The sequence below is a fragment of the Gadus morhua genome, chromosome 2, assembly GCF_902167405.1.
Source record: "Gadus morhua chromosome 2, gadMor3.0, whole genome shotgun sequence".
Lineage (NCBI taxonomy): Eukaryota > Metazoa > Chordata > Actinopteri > Gadiformes > Gadidae > Gadus > Gadus morhua.
Window position 1 is genome coordinate 9,860,010 of NC_044049.1, and position 18,691 is coordinate 9,878,700.

At 44.2% G+C, this 18,691-nt stretch overlaps 1 protein-coding gene across 3 annotated transcripts; it reads right to left on the bottom strand.

The window, feature by feature from the left end:
- Positions 1-7: 7 nt before the first annotated feature.
- On the bottom strand, positions 8-18,443 carry ezh1 (enhancer of zeste 1 polycomb repressive complex 2 subunit). 3 transcript variants are annotated; one of them, XM_030376032.1, is made up of 20 exons: positions 18,167-18,443; positions 16,896-17,174; positions 16,465-16,590; positions 15,780-15,902; positions 14,944-15,061; positions 14,158-14,499; positions 12,701-12,803; positions 12,180-12,343; positions 11,862-11,953; positions 11,241-11,403; positions 8,849-9,033; positions 6,278-6,369; positions 5,563-5,591; positions 5,321-5,446; positions 3,138-3,316; positions 2,585-2,680; positions 2,071-2,152; positions 1,745-1,825; positions 1,527-1,611; positions 8-1,402 (listed from the first exon to the last, which is right to left on the bottom strand). In XM_030376032.1, the coding sequence occupies exons 2-20, from the start codon at positions 17,103-17,105 to the stop codon at positions 1,342-1,344; spliced, it is 2,457 nt and encodes an 818-aa protein (XP_030231892.1). In that variant the 5' UTR covers positions 17,106-17,174; positions 18,167-18,443; the 3' UTR covers positions 8-1,341. The 3 variants fall into 3 exon arrangements, with proteins under 3 accessions (XP_030231892.1, XP_030231891.1, XP_030231893.1); XM_030376031.1 differs by having other exon boundaries at positions 14,158-14,502; XM_030376033.1 differs by lacking the exon at positions 18,167-18,443 and having other exon boundaries at positions 14,158-14,502; positions 16,840-16,959.
- Positions 18,444-18,691: the final 248 nt, after the last annotated feature.

Here is an 18,691-nt window from a genome sequence, read left to right on the forward strand (position 1 = left end):
ACACACATTGTTATGTATAAAGTTAAAGTTTATTTATTTTTATAGGCATACACTATACATATGTAGCATAAAATTTCATTGAGCTTTGCTTCTCTATGTTCAGATATTCTTTTTCAATATATCGTTTTAGCTTTGAAAACAAAAGCAGTTCAGATGCTGCAACAGAAAACACGAACATTGGTCAGATATAGTTCAGATATAGTGAACCTTTCACTATTCACTTATTGGGCACTTTATTTGGTCGTATACAGTTTTCCAAAGAGAGCATTGGTTATGTCAAACGTAATTATACTACCAAGATTAACGACAATATTGTTTTGAGGGTGGAGTAGAATATTTTGGCACTTAGAATAATTTCAATGGGAGGTTATCTGTGCAAAAGTCTACGTATAGAGACTTATATAGATCTTGTACACTTAATTTCCAGTAATAAACAAAGATTATATTTAACGTCAATTAGCTTAGAGGGCCAGCAGCATCGGTTAATGTCGCAAATGAAATTAATGAGGAAAGAGATCTCTCTCGACACCAACTACATTTTACATTCAGTCAGTCGGTTTTTTCGTCCATTTGCCTACTTTTTGCAGAGCCATGATGATACTATAACGATAATATGCACAATAGCGTGCTTTTGCTATAAAGTTGTGTTAAAGCTAGCAACAGAGAAGGTCGAAACACGGGGTACCTGTCAGTCACTGACCTTGTTTAACCCTGCACTATCAATAGGGTAAATCACATGATACTGAGAAACACCACCGATTGGCTAGCATGTTTAATGGTTAGCCTTACCAAGGAACGGAACATGCACTTGCACTGGTACTATCTGGCACATAATAAAAAGCAGTTATGTTTTGAGAGGTGAAATTCTAACCCATTATAAATACAGTAACAAATCTACTGAGAGTAACACTGAGAATATGACGGATAGCTGTAACATTATAGCTCTGGAGAAACGAAGCAAAAGGTTCTAGGTGCTTTAAGCCACACTGATTATTGTTATTATTTATATTACTTATAATAATAATAATAATAATGATAATCACATATGAATGCCATTCGTAATTGATGCCTTCAGTAAGCTTGGCATACACAGAAGTTGTATAGTTTGTACAGTTTTGTTAAGAAGATAATACGCTGTAAGCTAAAGTAGCATTGTCGTGTGAAATGTTTACAGGAGGTGAGAGGGCTTTTTCGTACTTGAAAGGCGGTCAGGAGACATCACTGAGTCTTATCATAGACATCCACGACACCCTCTAACCCCCCCCCCCCAACGTGGGGCCAACCAGATGACGGACAGGGGATGGATGTTTCTATGGCAAGACAGGTGTCACCGGGTACATGCTAAGTCCCCTCCACCTCTCTCTCGATCCCAACGTACTTCAGGGCGTCGGCTTGGCTGTACCTGTGGGGGCGGGGGGAGGGGAGAGAGAGAAAGAGAGAGAGAGAAAGAGAGGGTAGAGGACGTGTGAGACAGGACACTTAGTAAGGCAATAGACCAATCAGAGGGAGCGTGGTCTTCACCCTACCTGTAGTCAAAGAAGAGTTCCTCCCCCTGCAAGATAGCCCTCTTGGCAAAGATCCCGATGCGGTGATCTCCGTTCACCATCACCACTAGGTGAAACAAACACACACACACTGTCAGCCCACGCAAAACTGGTACAACAACAACTACAACAACTACAAATACAACGACATTAGCAACATCTCATATTCAATCTAACCACCAATCAACTCCACACCTCACCTTTTGCGTAACAGTTGGGGTTGACAGAGTGATTCGCAAAGCGTATTTTGTTTCCTTTCCGGGTGGCGTCCACAACATAATCTATGGGGAAGAATATGCATCACAATATTTAGTTTACGACTAGCTCGAAAGACAGAATGTGTATTAATGGTAAAGGAAATTATTCACCTAGCGGCCATATTTGTTCTGAAAGCTATCTGCTAGTGTTCAACCCAGCTATCGTTTATAACTAAGATGGCCGCTCGGTGAATAAGGCGCATTAAAGATTGATCTAGAACCGAGGGATTGGGATGGGGATTGGGATGAGGAGGGTGAGGTGTACTTGCCATTGTTCAAATTGAAGAGGAAACTGGACATGTATTTGTCGTAGATCCGTCCACGTCGGTCAGCTTCATCTTGGGAGATCAGCTAGACAGGCGCACACACACACACACACACACACATATATACACACACACACACACACACACACACGTAAGGGACGGGAAAACGTTTTTGACCGCTGATACGATATGAATTGTGATTCTGTTAGTATTGGAATTTTGTAAGAAATGTGATCAATTCGTGTCACAGAAACATAACCACACTTCAGGCTAAGCCAATCTGAGTCAGAGTAGTGTGGGTTATGCCACGCTATAGCGCCCTCTGTAGGGCAGTACCGATAATAGGTTTTCAATAACTTCAATGTTTTTTGCTAGCGTGAATAGACACAAATTAATAGATTATTTTCCTCGCCCTTAAAATGCTTAGTGAAATTAATAGAGAGAACAATGCTGGTGAACACTATACACTTTTAATGCTTTCATATTTCTTTCACTTTGAGATACATAAGAGACCGACCTCTCCGCAGTACTCAGAGATGAAGTCATTCTTCTGGACAGACTCCTTGATGAAGGTGCCCCACCCAGCCACATCTGACGGGGCCAACAGGAGGTGCTGAGGAAGATGCGCATGAATGAATAATGTGTACAAGATCTAAGTACAAGCACAGCTGAAGAAGACTAAACCATGAGTGCAAAACTGGAATTATTTTTGAACATACCGTGTATGATACACATATTGATTATCAGAAACTGTGTGTTTACACCAGATGAAAACAGAGACATGAACAAATGGTTATGGCTGATGTATAAGAGATCTGGCATGTACAAATCTTTGTATTGCATCTAATCGTATCCAATCCAATTGAATCCAATTGGAATCCAATTTTATGAACTATCTTTCTATTCTACCGTAATCTAATTGATCCTACTCTCATCCAATTCTATCTACTCTAATCTCAGTTATACATAGAATAGCTGTGTGCGCGTGTGTGTGTGTGTGTGTGTGTGTGTGTGTGTGTGTGTGTGTGTGTGTGTGTGTGTGTGTGTGTGTGTGTGTGTGCCTGCGCTACCTTCTTCAGGCCTCGCTGGATGCTGCAGTTCTTGCAGGACACCACCTTGCTGTCCCAGTGGTCGGCGGCGCCACAGGTCATGCACAGGTCCGGGTCGCACTCCCTCACTGCCAGGTAGCACGGGCACTGTTTGGTGTTGCACTGCGTCTTGCACCGGCAGCCCGGGAAACGGTTCTGGCCTGTGTGGTTATGGGTCGGTCGGGAGAGAGGAGAAGAGAAGAGAAGAGAAGAGAAGAGAAGAGAAGAGAAGAGAAGACAAGAGGAGAGAAGAGAAGAGAAGAGAAGAGAGGAGAAGAGAAGACAAGAGGAGAGAAGAGAAGAGAAGAGAAGAGAGGAGAAGAGAAGACAAGAGGAGAGAAGAGAAGAGAAGAGAAGAGAAGAGAAGAGAAGAGAAGAGAAGACAAGAGGAGAGAAGAGAAGAGAAGAGAAGAGAAGAGAAGAGAAGAGAAGAGAAGAGAAGAGAAGAGAAGAGAAGAGAAGAGAAGACAAGAGGAGAGAAGAGAAGAGAAGAGAAGAGAGGAGAAGAGAAGACAAGAGAAGAGAAGAGAAGAGAAAGAAAGAGAGGAGAAAGAAAGAGAGAGAGAGAGAGAGAGAGAGAGAGAGAGAGAGAGAGAGAGAGAGAGAGAGAGAGGGAGAGGGAGAGAGAGAGAGAGAGAGAGAGAGAGGGAGAGAGAGAAAGAGAGAGAGAAAGCTCAATAGTGGTATTACGTTGTCTGTTGTAAAACTAAACACGAAATAAGCAATAAGCTATAATAAGGCGAGTTGAAAAATGACCATGTCTAACTGAATGTGCAGCTTCTTTGTGAATGCCTAGCAGCCGGCCACTGATGCAGTGGGCTCATTAATCAAGCGCTCTCTGCTGGCAGATATGCAGAATTACAGCTCTGCAGAGTGCAGGAACAACACCCACTGGGCAGATACAGAGGAGAGTTACGCAACAAATATTGCGAAAAGTGTCCGGGTAGTATAGAGTCACTTTGGGGGAGCATCGTCCCATAAAAACAAACACAGGGATTTAGTTGATTTGCGGTTTTCCTTTTTATGTCAATAACCCCCCCCCCCCCCCCCCAAGCATGCGTCAGGGATTTCTGTGTCTGTTTGATTTCAATGTAAACCATCCGTCCATGTATTTTCATGTCAATGGTGGAGATGCTGTTGTATCTCATATTCTCAGCCCCCCTCTGTCAAATCCCTTTGGATGACGCTCCAGAGTACACGCACGCTGACACTAACACACACGCAGAAGATGTGGGACACTCCCTGTTTGGCTCTAGTTGTTCTCAGCTACGGGAAGAGGCAAGTGCTGGGAGGTACAAGACGGGAAAAGTGGCGGAGGACTACAAACACTTTCAAAGGAAAAGAAGAAAAAAAAAGGCATTCCATTTCTCTCCGAGCCAAGCGACTCGGATGAGTAACGCGCCACAGCCCCCCCCCCCCCCCCCTTTGTGGTTGAAAATAATGCCTTGTGGATTTTTCCTGCATCCATGCGACGAATGCATTACGGGCACTAGAAACAGACACACACCCCTTGTGTTAAACAACAGTCACCCGCCCACCGTTCTCGCTCCCACTGCCAGAGGACAGTGTCTCCAGTGACCCGTGCCAGAGGCACAGCAGGATTGGGTTACGCTCGGCCCATCCTCTGCTCTATTATGGGATGGCGAAAGAGAGCTACCACTGAAAGACAGTAGGTCTGCGCCTGCTTGTGTTGGTGTGTGCGTGCATATACGCAAAGCTACTAGTTACTTTCAATGAAAGTGACTGACCGTGAATTCAGATCCATGTCATTAAAGAGCAGAAAGGGGTTGTGCATCTTGCGCTATGAAGCCAACAGGTAGAGATTGGGCATTGAACCGAGTGGCTGGGAGTCAAACACCCAAGCACCTAAAGTCTCTTGCCCTATTTGTGTGTGTATGTGTGTGTGTCTGTGGGTCTGTATGTTTGTGCGCAATGTGGACCCTTGCATGTGGTCAAGAATAGATGATGCTTTCATAACAGCATGTGACGCATCCATATAAAAGCATCAATGCAGGTAAAGTGGGCGGCGTGACTGGCTAGAGTTGGTTAGGTTGTTGGACTATTGCAGTCTACCTGCGGGCAAGATGTCTCATAAGTAAGAACTGCTGAATAACGAGATCTCTCTGAACGGGATGAAAGCACTGGCTTCGTAAGCGAGGACTCACACTCTGTCTCACAGCGGCAGAACTTTTCGCAGAAGTTCTGCGTCATCACGCACGGACATGAGCTGTCACAGGGGTGGTCCGGATGGTCACAAGGTTGGTAGTTGTACACCTGGTTGGAGGAGTTGTCTGGGGGAAGGTGGAGAACAATGTGATGAGACATTGTGCTGCACTGAGCTGCAATGCATTTTAAACAGGAACAAGGTAATGGGGATCATACACATTATCTGGGTGGTTCAACGCACCTTTCTTCAGCTGAATCTTTGCCCATAACCTATGAGATAGGGAAATAGAAGACAGCATTAATTGTAGCCAGAGAGGGAGAGTTCATAACCGGTGGATCAATGCGATAAAATGATTCTGATGCTGGTAAAAGTTGAATTTGAGTCTGCCTCGTGTATGAAAGGTGCTATATAAAAAATACTGTGCCTAAAATTTGCATTTTTTTCATGAATGAACAAATGACGAATGAAAAGTTGACTGGTTAAAGCATTGGTTCTCAAAGTGCGGCACGCGGGCCAATGGCGGCCCGCGGAATCCTTCCTGGCGGCCCGCAATGACATACATAATTATGTAAGTTATAAAAAAAAAATATATATGTATATTTTTATTATTATATTAATATTAATTTAAACAAATATAAATAAATATAAAGAGAAAAGTCGACTCTCTCTAGCTTTCAATTAAATCCTTTTACATTTGTTAGTTTTAATCCGACTGTACATTACTTTGAAAGGCTGAACCTCAGTTTCGTGATTTAGACCTCACTTGACCTCAACGGATGCTGACGGCGTTTTCCGCCCATTTTTTTTTTCCTTTGGCGGCCCTCAGTCAAATTTTGGGTTCCTAAATTGTCCCTCAGTTGTCAAAACTTTGAGAACCCCTGGGTTAAAGGGACGGTTTAAAGGCGCGTAAAGGTCAGAGAGATAAAGGGGTTGGGGACGGCTGTGTCTGGCTTGCCTGTGCTTCCTCTTCTTCTTTTGCGGAGAGATTCCTCCATCCTGCACCGGCACCCGATGGATCAGGACCTCTTTCACCGCAAATTCATAGACCTGGAAGACAGAACGCCACAGTTCATCCCTTTAGATAACATCATGCTCTCTGGGGATGGCCTTCCTCTGATGGACACTAGATGCTTAGGCAAGTGGTTGCATGGACGTCAATTCAAATATGTTTATTAAAGTTAAAAAGATACTATATCAATACTAATATTGATATACTAATACGTGACACTGTCACGTCATTTAATCTATTCATTCGTTATCTGGGACACGTAATTGAATATATATTTTTTTTCGTGCCAAAAGCACAAATTTCAACCAATATGACAGCTTTTGGCCACCCGTATCTACTTTGTGCTTTTAGCACGAAAAAAAATAAATTACGTGTCCCAGATCACGAATGAATAGATTAAATTACGTGACGTGACAGTGTCACGTATTTCCGTGAGACTGGGTTGGGTATACATAAAGTCCATTAGTTGTAAATGATTGAAAAAAGTCAGTGAACTGTGGTCCACTCAAAATATGAAATTCAACTATCAAATATAGCTGCATGCAGCAATGTGGGTGTCAAGCATAATGGGACTCGATAAGCTAATTCTGCCAGACGGACGTAATCGGCTGGGTGGCTACATGACGACCGTCTCGGTAATCGGTAAACTAACTCTACCGGACGGACGTAATCGGCTGGTTGGCTACATGACGACCTTCTCGGTAATCGGTAAACTTCTTCTTTCGGACGGAGGTAATCAGCTAGGTGGCTACATTATGACCGTCTCGGTAATCGGTAATAATGACGTCAGGTGGGATGAAGTACAGCATTATGCAAGTACGCGTAAATGTAGACAAAATGGAAAAATTACCCTTCCTAGTGGTAAGGGCGCATGACGAACGTCTCGGTAATCGGTAAACTAATTCTGCCTGACGGACGTAATCGGCTAGGTGGCTTCAAGACGCCCATCTCGGTATTCGGTAATAACGACGGCTGGTGGAATGGGCGGCTACATGATGACCGTCTCGGTAGTCGGTAATAACGACGGCTGTCGGAATGAACCACAGCATTATGCGAGTACGCGCCAATGTTTACCAAATGCATAGGGGTATTCGGAACAATATCCCTAACAGAGTCACAATGTTGCCAATTACCGTTCTGGAGGTGGTTCATTAACGCATCTAATCCAGTAAGAATTGCAGTTTATATTATAAGTGGGCGGAATGGTAAATAAAGTCATTGTTGTTTGACGTCCCCCTGAGGTCAAAGGTCACCAAATTGTTTGGCTGTCCCCAGAATGATATCATGAGTCTATGTAGCAAGTTTAGCTATAATATGTTAAAGAGTTGCTGAGAACAGGCTTACTTCCTGTTAGGCGGCTTTGCCGTCAAGTTTGATTGGCTGTCACGGCTAAACTGTTTGGAATTAGAAAAAGCTGTTTGGCATATTTTTTCGGCTTGGTCTGAAGATGAAATATGGCAAGTTTCATGTTGATTGGACATAATCTAGTAAGTTTGGCTATGATATGTTAAAGAATTGCTGAGAACAGGCTTAGTTCCTGTTTGATTGGCTGTCAAGGCCAAATGGTTTTGAATTAGAAAATGCTGTTTGGCAGATTTGTTCGGCTTGATCTGAAGATCATATAGGGTAAGTTTCATGATGATTGGACATAATTTGTGGCCTGTGGATATGTAATGTTGATATTGAGAACTTTCAACATGGCATTTCTGATTTTGCCATGGGAAATATTTTATTAGCTATACGGGGGGGTCTGACAGTATCACCAAACATTGAAAATAAGTTTGAAATATACTTATGTGACGAGAGAGGAGTTAAAAGATTTCTTTGTTAATTATAGCACCCCCTAGAGGTCAGCGCTCACCAAATTCATTGAGGAGGTCATGGGTCTCTGTACCAAGTTTAGTTATGATATGTCAAAGGGCTGCTGAGAAATCGGCTTACTTCCTGTTTGGCGGCTTTGCCGCGGCCAATGGGTTCTGAATTTGAAAAATATTTCATTGTTTTATATCAAGCATGGGCTGAAGATCATGTGTGCTACGTTTCGAGATGATTGGACAAAATGTGTGATAGGAGTATCATTTTGAAGGTTTTGTTCATACACCAAGATGACGGAAAATTCATCATGGCGCAAAATGACGTCATAGGGTGCGTTGAACTCGGCTTGGTTCAAGGATTCCAATGTTACCTTGTTTGTGAATATTGGATCAATGGGTCGGAAGTTATAAACATGAATGCATGTCCAACTTTGACCTGTTGGTGGCGCTAGAGCTGATGAGCTAGCGACCTCAAATTTGCTTGATGGGCTAATGGGACTGTCCTGAAGCAGTGTGCCAAATTCATATCATCCATCACAACTCTTCACCAAGGCGTTCTATGGGCTGCCATTGACTCCCATGGAGGTAAAATAATAATAAGAAACAGTACGAAAACAATACGTTGTCTCGCAACTTCGTTGCTTGACAGCCAATAATAATAACTATAAAGTACAGCCAACGATGCATGGCTGCATCAACGCACCTGTTTACAGTTCTTGGATCCGATGAGGCGTGCAATGGAGCAGAAGTTGTTGTAGTAGGTGCCGTGCAGCACCCTGAAGAGAGACTCCTCGGCCCCGGTCCAGGGGTCCTCCTCCGTTGGGGGCCCCACTAGCTCCTCCTCCACCGGCCGCAGCTTGGTCGGGGTCTGGCAGCGCGAGTGCTCTTCTGTAACACACACAAACACACACACACACACACACACACACACACACAATCCATGCACACACACACACGCCCACACACAGTACCACATGCATGCATTGCCCACACACACAAACACACATATTCACATAAACGTCCACGTTTTTGTCCACGTAAACGCACACAAACCCATGCACACATAAACACAGACATGCACTCACACACACACAAACACACAAAAAGACACACACACACACACACACACACAATATGGATCCAAGTTAGCCTTGCTGGATATTTGAAACCCTGAGTGTACGCCCACTGCACAACACCAATAGCCCTAATGTTACTTGGCAACGGCCTGAATGCGGCATTTTTGTGGGCCCATGCTTCAGCTTTGCCGGGAATGCCTTTCTGTTTGGTCATCAGTGTGTTTTTTCTATTCTTTTATTTTTAATACTGCTTGCTGAGTCACCGCCTGGCAAAGGGTTTGGGGTTTTTCCCAAGGTGAGGGGGCTCTGGGGGGACTTGGAGTAAAGATAAGGAAGTACAGGAAACAGGAGGAGCAGAGGGAGGATAAACAGTGAGTAGAGAGGTCTCGTGTCCCTCTATCTTCTTCTCTCAACCTGAATGTCAACACAAAAGACTGCATGTGGGCTGCGCGTTTGAGACGCTGCTGGTAACAAGAGGCAAGCTATAGGATAAGTTATTACAGATGTCTGTTTCTCGCTCACTCTCGGTTTCACAAAATATCTTATGCGCTGCAGTCGGAAACAGTTACTATAGTAACTGCAGTCAGTTCCACACGGCTATAGAGAGCCGTGTTTGCAGGTGAGTTTAGAAAAATGATGCCTTAATCAAACACCGACTGAACCCTAAGATCAAAGGACACATGCTTATTGCCAAGTCAGTGTTTGTAGTACAAATAAAGGCGTAAGTGAAAATGAGCAAAATGTATTTATAACCAGAGATAACCAGGTACGATGGAATGATATCACCATTGACCCAGCATTGTTGTCATGACATGTTGTGACATGTCATGTTGCCATGTTGCGATATGACCACATGTCATGACAATTATACAGGGTAATCCAGTAGGATCAACAGCATATGACTCTCCATTTAGTCTAACTAAAAAGCAGAATACTGCTACGGTATTTATATTTGTATTTTAATGCCATTAATATAGTTGTCATTGCCAAGACATAAAAAATCCTTAACCTTTTGTAATAACTAGAGTTTTCGCACGCATTGTGAGCGCTCAACCTCTAGTTGTAATTAAATAGCAATAATGTAGAAACCCCAGTAGATAATGTAAAAAAAATATTGAAAATAATAATCATCATTAAGATTAAAGATCTCTTCCAGTGTCCTGGCCAGGACAGGCACCAGTAGCCTACAGTCACACATAGCGAGCCTACACACAAAACATAAGAAAATAAAACAACTAAAACAGTCCGCAGGGGGGAAGGGGGGTATCAATATCGCAAGACATTTCGGGAGGCTCAAGGAGGAGGGTAATATTAAGTTTGAGCAACAAAGTGTAGTCTTTTGGTGGACTCTAGACACATTTCACCATACTGGGTTATTGACATGTTTTTGTTGTGTTAAAGGGACACTTTTTAAGATCGTACTCTTTAAGATCACGTGACTTGTGTGTTGATATGCCGGTCGGCGCGATGTTTGAATTTGACGGTTTTTATATGACAAAATGAATGACCCACCGTTGATTGTTGAGGTGAGAAATTTTCTCTTCCCTTCTTTTATCGCAATTTCTACAGTCTATAGACAGAACGTCTTACCTGGGAGAGTTTGTCGACGGTGGAGCCGTTATGTTTAAACATAACGTCTTACCTGGGCGATTGTCGCTGCGGTGTGTGCGGGTGCATGTGTGTTATTACCTGCGCGCATGTCGATGGCGGAGCCGTTATGTTTAAAAGCATAACGTCTTACCTCGACGAGCGTGTCGCTGCCTTTGCCTTGACGTGCGGTGTGTGCGCGCGCGCGCGCGTGTGTGCGCGCGCGCGCGTGTGTGCGCGCGCGTTCGGCTTCCGTTTGTCGCTGCTTTTGTCTTGAAGTGCATAATTATTTCTGCTCATCGTGAGAGACAATACAGATCAGGTAACAAATGAACACAATATATTTCCTTCGTATTGCCTCATCAATGTAAAACTGTTGCCATTGCGTGTTTTATACTTTTCATCTAATGGAGTGCCAGTCCGACTGACTACCTGAGGAGGAGGTGTTCTCGTGGTCGCTGTCCCCGTCCTTGACCTCCTCCAGGGACCCTGACGGCCCGGGACAGCTGAGGCTGGGCGGTCGCGGCTGCTTCCTCCGCCTCCGGGACCTCTGGGAGCGAAGCATGTACTGATCTGCAAACTCCTTCGCCCCTTTCTGAAGCAGAGCGGCCCCCACACCACAGGACAACCGTTACATGACGAAAGAGAGAGAGAGAGAGAGGTGGGGAAATAGTTGTTAATAAATCAACAATAGAGTGTTGATTTATTACTACCAGTGGTAGTGCTCTGAACTCCCACTGTGGCTACGCAGGATAAATAGATTGTACAGTAATGTAAGAGATAAGTGTAAAACAAATTGTACGTCATTTATTTTACGATAAATGAGAGGGGGGATGGTAGGGGAGGAAAACCATTGAGGTAGATCTATTGGTTACTAGATAGATCTAGAGTTCAGGGTGTTGAATCGCTGCCAAAAGGCTCTGGGTTCAGAGCCCAATGTCCACAGTGTACCAAAGAAGTTGGCATCCCTGATGCCTATAAAATAATAGAAAATGGTAAAGAGGGTCAAGGAATGACGGGTTGAAGAGGCGGAGAGTGCTGAACCAAACATGCCTGCAGAAGAAAGCAGTCGGCGCCACATGGCTCGGTCTCGATGCGTATCTCCTTATTCTTCCTCTTGTAAACATTGGGGGACGCATGGAACGCTTGGGAGATGGAAAAGAAGGACAGACGGAACAATTCAATACTGCACACAGCGCTAACATGCTGCGCTAACATGCATCAACAGCTGGCTGTTTGACTTCCGGACGCAAGTGCTGTTTTGAATCCCAATGTCCCGTCTACCTTAATGCAACCTTGAGCAAAGATGCCTGAAATAAATCTATTTGAATCAAAAGTCTGCTATTAATAGTAATAGGGAAGGAGTATTACGGTGAAGGAAACAGTCATATTTGAAGCAGCGTCTGCAGAAGAGGGTGTGGAACGAATGCAGCGACTGTTCCCGCTGCACAGACTTGGCGAAGGGCCCGTCTATGTTGGGGGTGCACAGGGGGGGCAGCTTCACCGGGCTGGCCGGCTCCAGGAGGTCTTTGTATCTGCACAGGTTGGAGGAGACAAAAGGAAGATATACTAGACAACATCCACGCATAGAAACACTGTAGCAACCAACAACAACAACTTGAAAGAGGTAAAACCGCACCTATGAGAGACTTCATCTAACTGTGAATTCCTGTCTCAACTTTAGTTTTGTGTCGATTTCTTTTTAAAAGGTTCTTTTAATCTCCCTGAGTGTGTGAGGCTCTTTCAAATGCTGATGGAACTGCTTCTTTCTTTTTTACTCTTTCAGAGAGCATGAGAAGGAAGCGGCCATTATTACTGTCCCTGCGTCGCCATGGTGAACGCTAGGCAACCCCACTGGGTTCACTATTGTGGAGGCCGGGCTCTCCTCTTACTTTTCCTTCAGCTCCTCCATGGTGCCTTTGTAAGGGAACATAGAGGCGATGGCGGTGAATATCTTGTCGTGGGGGATCTTCTTGGTGCACGATGCGTCCCTCACTTCAGACGATTGGGAGACAAGAAGAAAAATGTAATAAATACATATACTAAGTATTAATGTGTAAATACATATTTTAAAATGTTTATAAAATATGTAAATATGAATAATAATACAACATACTTATGCTAATAACGAATAATAAAAATAATGTTAGAATAATCCTTAAAGGTTTAGTGGGTAATGTTGAGGTGAAAACTAGCGGTGAGGTTGCAGATTGCAGCCGACTGAATAACCTCTCTTCACCCCTCCCTCTCCAACGACTATTGTGGCCTTTATTGGTCTGTGTTCACGTTATTGTGCAAGGTTTCCAGTAAGTACTTCCAAAATGATGGAATCAATCACCAAGTGTCAAATGATGAGGTTCTTAGATAGATCTATGAATTGTGTTTCGTAATTGAGTCTGTAAATGATAGGTCTATAGGTCCTTTTACATTGAACGTGATTGTTCGTTGTGTTTTTTTGCCCATCTCAATGATGCTTTTTTAGTTTTGCACATGCAATCCTCTTATTGCATCCATAGTGGTAAACGACATCCATAGACCTATAATTATCTCTAACTGTTACACGTATTGATCATGCATCTAGCAGTCTGCACTCCAAGCCAATCCTTACTTGCACTGCGGTACTTGACTAAAGGTTGACTTTGATAACATGACGGTGGGCAGTTGTATCGCTACAGTTTTGTTTTAAATACCAACTTTCTCCGAAAGACATTTTAGTTAGTCTAAGTTATTGAACATGGAAAAATAGAAAGTGAAAATAAAAGTATAATTTCATTTCAGGTCGTTCAGGTCAGCAATAATTATAATACATTTTTTTGATATTCTAATGTTGTTGTAGGGATACCATTCAAACTCTCTTGTTTATTGACTACCTGTGTATGTCTAAAGATACAATTCTCTCCGAATCCTTTCCTCAGAGTAGAAGATGACTTGTGTGTCAAAGTTGACGTGAGGCAAATTCATAAGCTTGCAACCTCTGTTGTTTTTCCGTACAGCTCGGCAGAGTTGCCTGGTTAGATTCGGTCATAAGAGCCGGGCAGTATCGGTGTCACGGACAAACGGGTTCTCCCACGCACACGGGACACGGCGTCCATTTCAAAGTAAACAATCCCACTGGCGGGAGGGCTGCAGTCGCAGGGTAACCTGCTGCTGCCACCTGTGTGCAGTGTGTAAGTGAACAGAGCCCACTTTGTGTAGACAGTGACCTACTTGCTTGGCTCATACAGTGTCCAATGTAGGACAGCGATTGCACACGGGCACACAGCACTCACTAGCCTCTGTTCATTCACCCCAGTTAAAAAAAAATTAAACAAAGCGTCTGGCTTCAAAACCAAAAACCAAAAAAAATCACCTTCTGCAATGCTCCTCCTCTTCCTCCGGACGAAGGTGGTGGTGAAGAAGGGCACCGTCTTGGTCTCCTCCGAGCCCTCGGCTGAGGTCCTCCTCAGAGCCCTCTCCTCCTCCTTCTTCACCACCACCACCACGGCCGCCGCCTCCTCCACCGAGCTCCTCCCCAGAGCCCTCTCCTCCTCCTCTTTCTTCACGGCCGCCCCCTCCTCCTCCTCCGCCGCCGTCGTCGTCGTCATCGGCTGCTCCTCCTCCTCCCCCGCCTCCTCCTCTTCCTCCTCCAGGTCGGGGTACTGGCTCAGCGCCTCCACCAGCTCCTTGAAGATCTCATCGTTGATGAACCCCCCTTCTGGGAAATACACCGCAACGAGTGCCCACTCATGCCATCATCACCTGTTCCCCGACATGACGTCATCCTACTTTTATTCTCTCCAAGGCAATGCAGTCTTTGGCAGGAACAATGACGGTTGTGTGAGTCATTGCTTAGCCCTCCACTCCACAAACCATCACTGCTACACATTTCAGGAGAATCGTTTCGAAAACACGAGAACGAATATGCTATAAAGCTAGAATGGCTCTCGGCACTCAACCGATTCAAATGTGTGATCTCCGAAGTTAATAGATTGAATTCAATTTGAATTCCTCTTAATTGCTTCTACCTAATGTACAATGCATCTCCAATTCATAATGGCCATTTTAAATGACCACCGCTCCTCAGGGTTTTCTCCCGAGTAGATTGAACGGATGGATACCAATATGTTGTCGAGAGTTCAGGCACACAAACACGCACCCCTGTCGCCATGGACACCATCGTAGTTGTCGATGAGCTCCTCCAGGAAGGCCTCGTCCTGCTCCAGCACCTCGTCGCCCATATAAGGGATGTTGTGGAGGAAGGTCTCATCTTCTACCTGTGGACAGCACGGTCACACGCACCCACATGAATGTATTGGGTGTGAATAGTCAGAATGCGCCACTGAATACAGCGTTCTTCTACAATGGAATGCCCCTTGGAGCCAGCACCAGGGCTAGAAACAGAGGAGGAAAATAAATCGAAAGTGAAAGCAAAATGAACATTTAATTTCAGGTCAATTCTGCCCAAAGCAGTAATAGCAAAACTCAAAGGGTACAAATAATGAGTCGGCAAATGTATCACTGGAGTTAAACCAAAACAGTAAGAAGGCAGGACTTGGAAATGTTTCACTATTGGTAGCTGGTGACACCAGGTGGCTTTCTGAGGATGTTTTGACTAAACAGCTAGAATACTGATACTATTGCTTTCACATTATATTAATCACCAATAACATATGTATTAATGTTAGTTGAATAGATGGTTTCAATTACATTGTGCATCTTACTCTCAATATTTAATCCTTAAATCTCTTAAAATCTCTTAATCTCTCTAGTTCTACTTTATATAGTTTTTTCTGTTCAAATAACCAATCTAATGGCTAACATCTATGGTAATAGTACAGTAACAATAAATAACAATTATGAAGTAGTGTTATTAAGTTTGATAGTAATAAGTGTCATTATCATCCTCATCACCATCATCATCATCATCATCATCATCATCATCATCAACTCTTATTGCTATTACAATACCATTATATTCCATATGTTGTTTACCATATAGTTATGCTGCAGAGGGGACCAGGAGTACATGAAGGGGATCCCGGCCACGGTAGTTAGGGTACGCAAGGGAGTGACCTGCGTCTTGAATCCTGTGTAGCCAGACTCCACGGTACACAACTGGAGAAAAGACCACAAAAGAAGAAGAATCCAAAGCTGTAACAATTCCAAGCAATAACATACCTTTTCCCCCCCACATCACAGAGAAACACAACCAGCTAACACATGCCGTTGATACAATGCCAGCAACTGAGAGCACTTTTCTTTGGAAATCTCTTTTGGAAAGTGCTGTAAAGGAATACAACAGAACATACAAGTAGAGCTTAAACAATAAAACACCATCTAGAGACGAACTGGAATGAACTAAAGAAACTGAAGAAACGTATAAAACAGTATTTATCAATAATTATAATGGCTATCATATCTTACTACCAGGTTTGTGTGCGTGCGTGTGCGTGTGGATGTGTGTGTGTGTGCGTGCGTGCGTGCGTGCGTGTGTGTGTGTGTTTGTGGGTCGGTGGGGGAGGCATCACACTTGGAGCAGCTCAGACTTGCATGTAATGCTATGCTTCGGATTTCTTTTTTTTCCCGCACAGAGCAGCTTCCAAACAGGCCAGCACAATAAAACACTCGTCGAGACAAAAGTGTGCAATGATGAAGGAAGCCAGACATGACAAAACACCTTCTTGCTGGGCAGGGATCCACTGGAAGTCGACCGAGGGATCGGCTGAAGCCTGAGTTTGGACCATTCCGCGTTCAGGATGTTTGTCTTCTCCTCAATCTTTTTGCTGTTGGACACAAACAGGGCCTGGAAAAAAAATAAAGAACAGGAAACAATGAGAAGCTTTGTAACCGTCTCTTACTTGCAGTGATTGAAATTCAGACTATATCCCTGTTACTACTGACTATTACCATATTGTAATATTTGGCATACTCTTTTATCCAAAGTGATTAACATAAATTCAGATCCATATCATTTGAGGATCAAGTAGGGGGTAAGGCATATTGTATGCCTACAGGTTACAGGTTAAGACATTACTGGAATTGAACCGGGTACCTTTCGGCTAACCCGGTCATCATCAACCCAAGAAAAGGGGGACAGGCCGGGCTCACCTTGACCTCCTCCACCTTCTTGAGGCGCTTGAGCTGGCGAAGGCGCATGTACTCAGACTTCACCCTCCTCCTCCACTCCAGCAGGCTACGGGAGGGGGGTCCGGCGTTGGCCGGGGGCTGGGGCCGGGAGACGGCGGGCGTGGGACCAGAGAGCGGTGCCGGCGGTGGTGCTGCTGCTGCTGCTGCTGCTGCTGCTGCTGTTTCCTCCATGCTTCTGTGGAGCTACGATGTGGTGATGTGGGGACCCAGCAGAATGCCACTGAGGTGCAGGGCGCATTCCTGAAAAGCCCCAAGAAAACAGAGTCAAAGTTTTGTCCATGATGACATCGCTTTTCCTCTTAGAGCTGGCGGAGCAACACCGCAATTTCAATACCAGCAATTTGGTACCATATCATTAGTTATTGTTTTTTTTTCTTGTAGAAGAATAAACCAATTCAGTTGAGATTTTATTTTTCTGCCCACAAAACAATGTGAGGTAGCTCACATTGTTTTGTGACACACACACACACACACACACACACACACACACACACACACACACACACACACACACACACACACACACACACACACACACACACACACACACACACACACACACACACACATTGCTGTGCGGTCATTGCAACGACTGCCCCCATCTGTTGGCACAACAACACTGACGTAACACATCCAAAGCTTTTTATACAGTGTAATTTTAAATGGGCCTATGTTTGGCGGATTATTGCAATTTACTGTGTACATCACTCCTCCTCGTCTATGTATTGCAGGTTAAAGCATAGAAGGTAGTCTCGAAATATAGCTAAAAGACAGTCACAGATATCTAACACACACTCACACACGCACTCATTGCTCAGAAGTGGGCGTGTCCCGTGTGAAAGGCAACACGAAAGACAGCAGAAAGTGCGTAGCAGTAGTTTTCTACATTTACCAAACCGCCATGGTAAATATATTCCTGTATGGTTAGTCAATACAGATGTAGAATTGATTATCGAGTCTATAAATCGATAATTATCCTTCCAAATGCAACGTGTGCATGGCTTACGGGGAGAGGGCGATCTTCCGTCACATAAATGAAGTGCTTTAAATCAGTAATGAAATTAAAGGCTACCCTTTTATTAATCTGGAAATAAATATTTTTTACTTCACAATCATTGCACCGATGTTCATGCAAAAGCTCTATACGGACATTGAATTCGTAAGGACGCGCATAGTCTACACACATTGCAGCCCATTCCTGCCAATAGCCAACGTGTCGCAGTTGCAAATACCTTAAAAATCCTCGTGTGTGTGTGTGCGTGGAGATGAAGTCCCCCTTCCTTAGGCAATGAACGCTATCTTTGTATTCTCAATAAGTCGCAGATCCCGTCTCTAACAGCGAGATGATCGCGGAATCCCTACGTTGTCCACAGGCATGGTGCGATTTGTTTTCGTAGCGTAACCATGTTTAAACCTGCGCACTTAGCTCAGTTGTAGCAGCGGCAGTCTTAACGGATAGTGACGTCCTTATTATGACCATAGCCTACCAGAGGCGGAATCCGTCTGGAGCAAGAGGAGGCGGAGGAGGAGGCGGAGGAGGAGGAGGTGCGCCACAGCAGCATAGGCATTTAGGCTGCAAAATAGACACACTGCACAGGCACACGTCTGTTTCCGAACGTGGGGAGAAATAAACAAGAAACGGGGGTCATGCTTGGAACATGCAACATAGAAATTGCATCATTATAGGAAACATAGCCTATTATCACACCTTTACATAACCCGAATTCATTTGTATTCTATTTCTTAAGATATCATCC

Bases quoted from the DNA above. Each gene is read 5' to 3' on its own strand.
- ezh1 (XM_030376031.1), bottom strand. From the start codon at position 17,105: ATGGAGGAAACAGCAGCAGCAGCAGCAGCAGCAGCAGCAGCACCACCG. The intron at 12,804-14,157 runs GTGATTTTTTTT...AATCGTCTGAAG, and splicing joins GAGGAGGAGCATTGCAGAAG to TGAGGGACGCATCGTGCACC. The intron at 2,153-2,584 runs GTCGGTCTCTTA...GCGCCTGTCTAG, and splicing joins TCTCTGAGTACTGCGGAGAG to CTGATCTCCCAAGATGAAGC.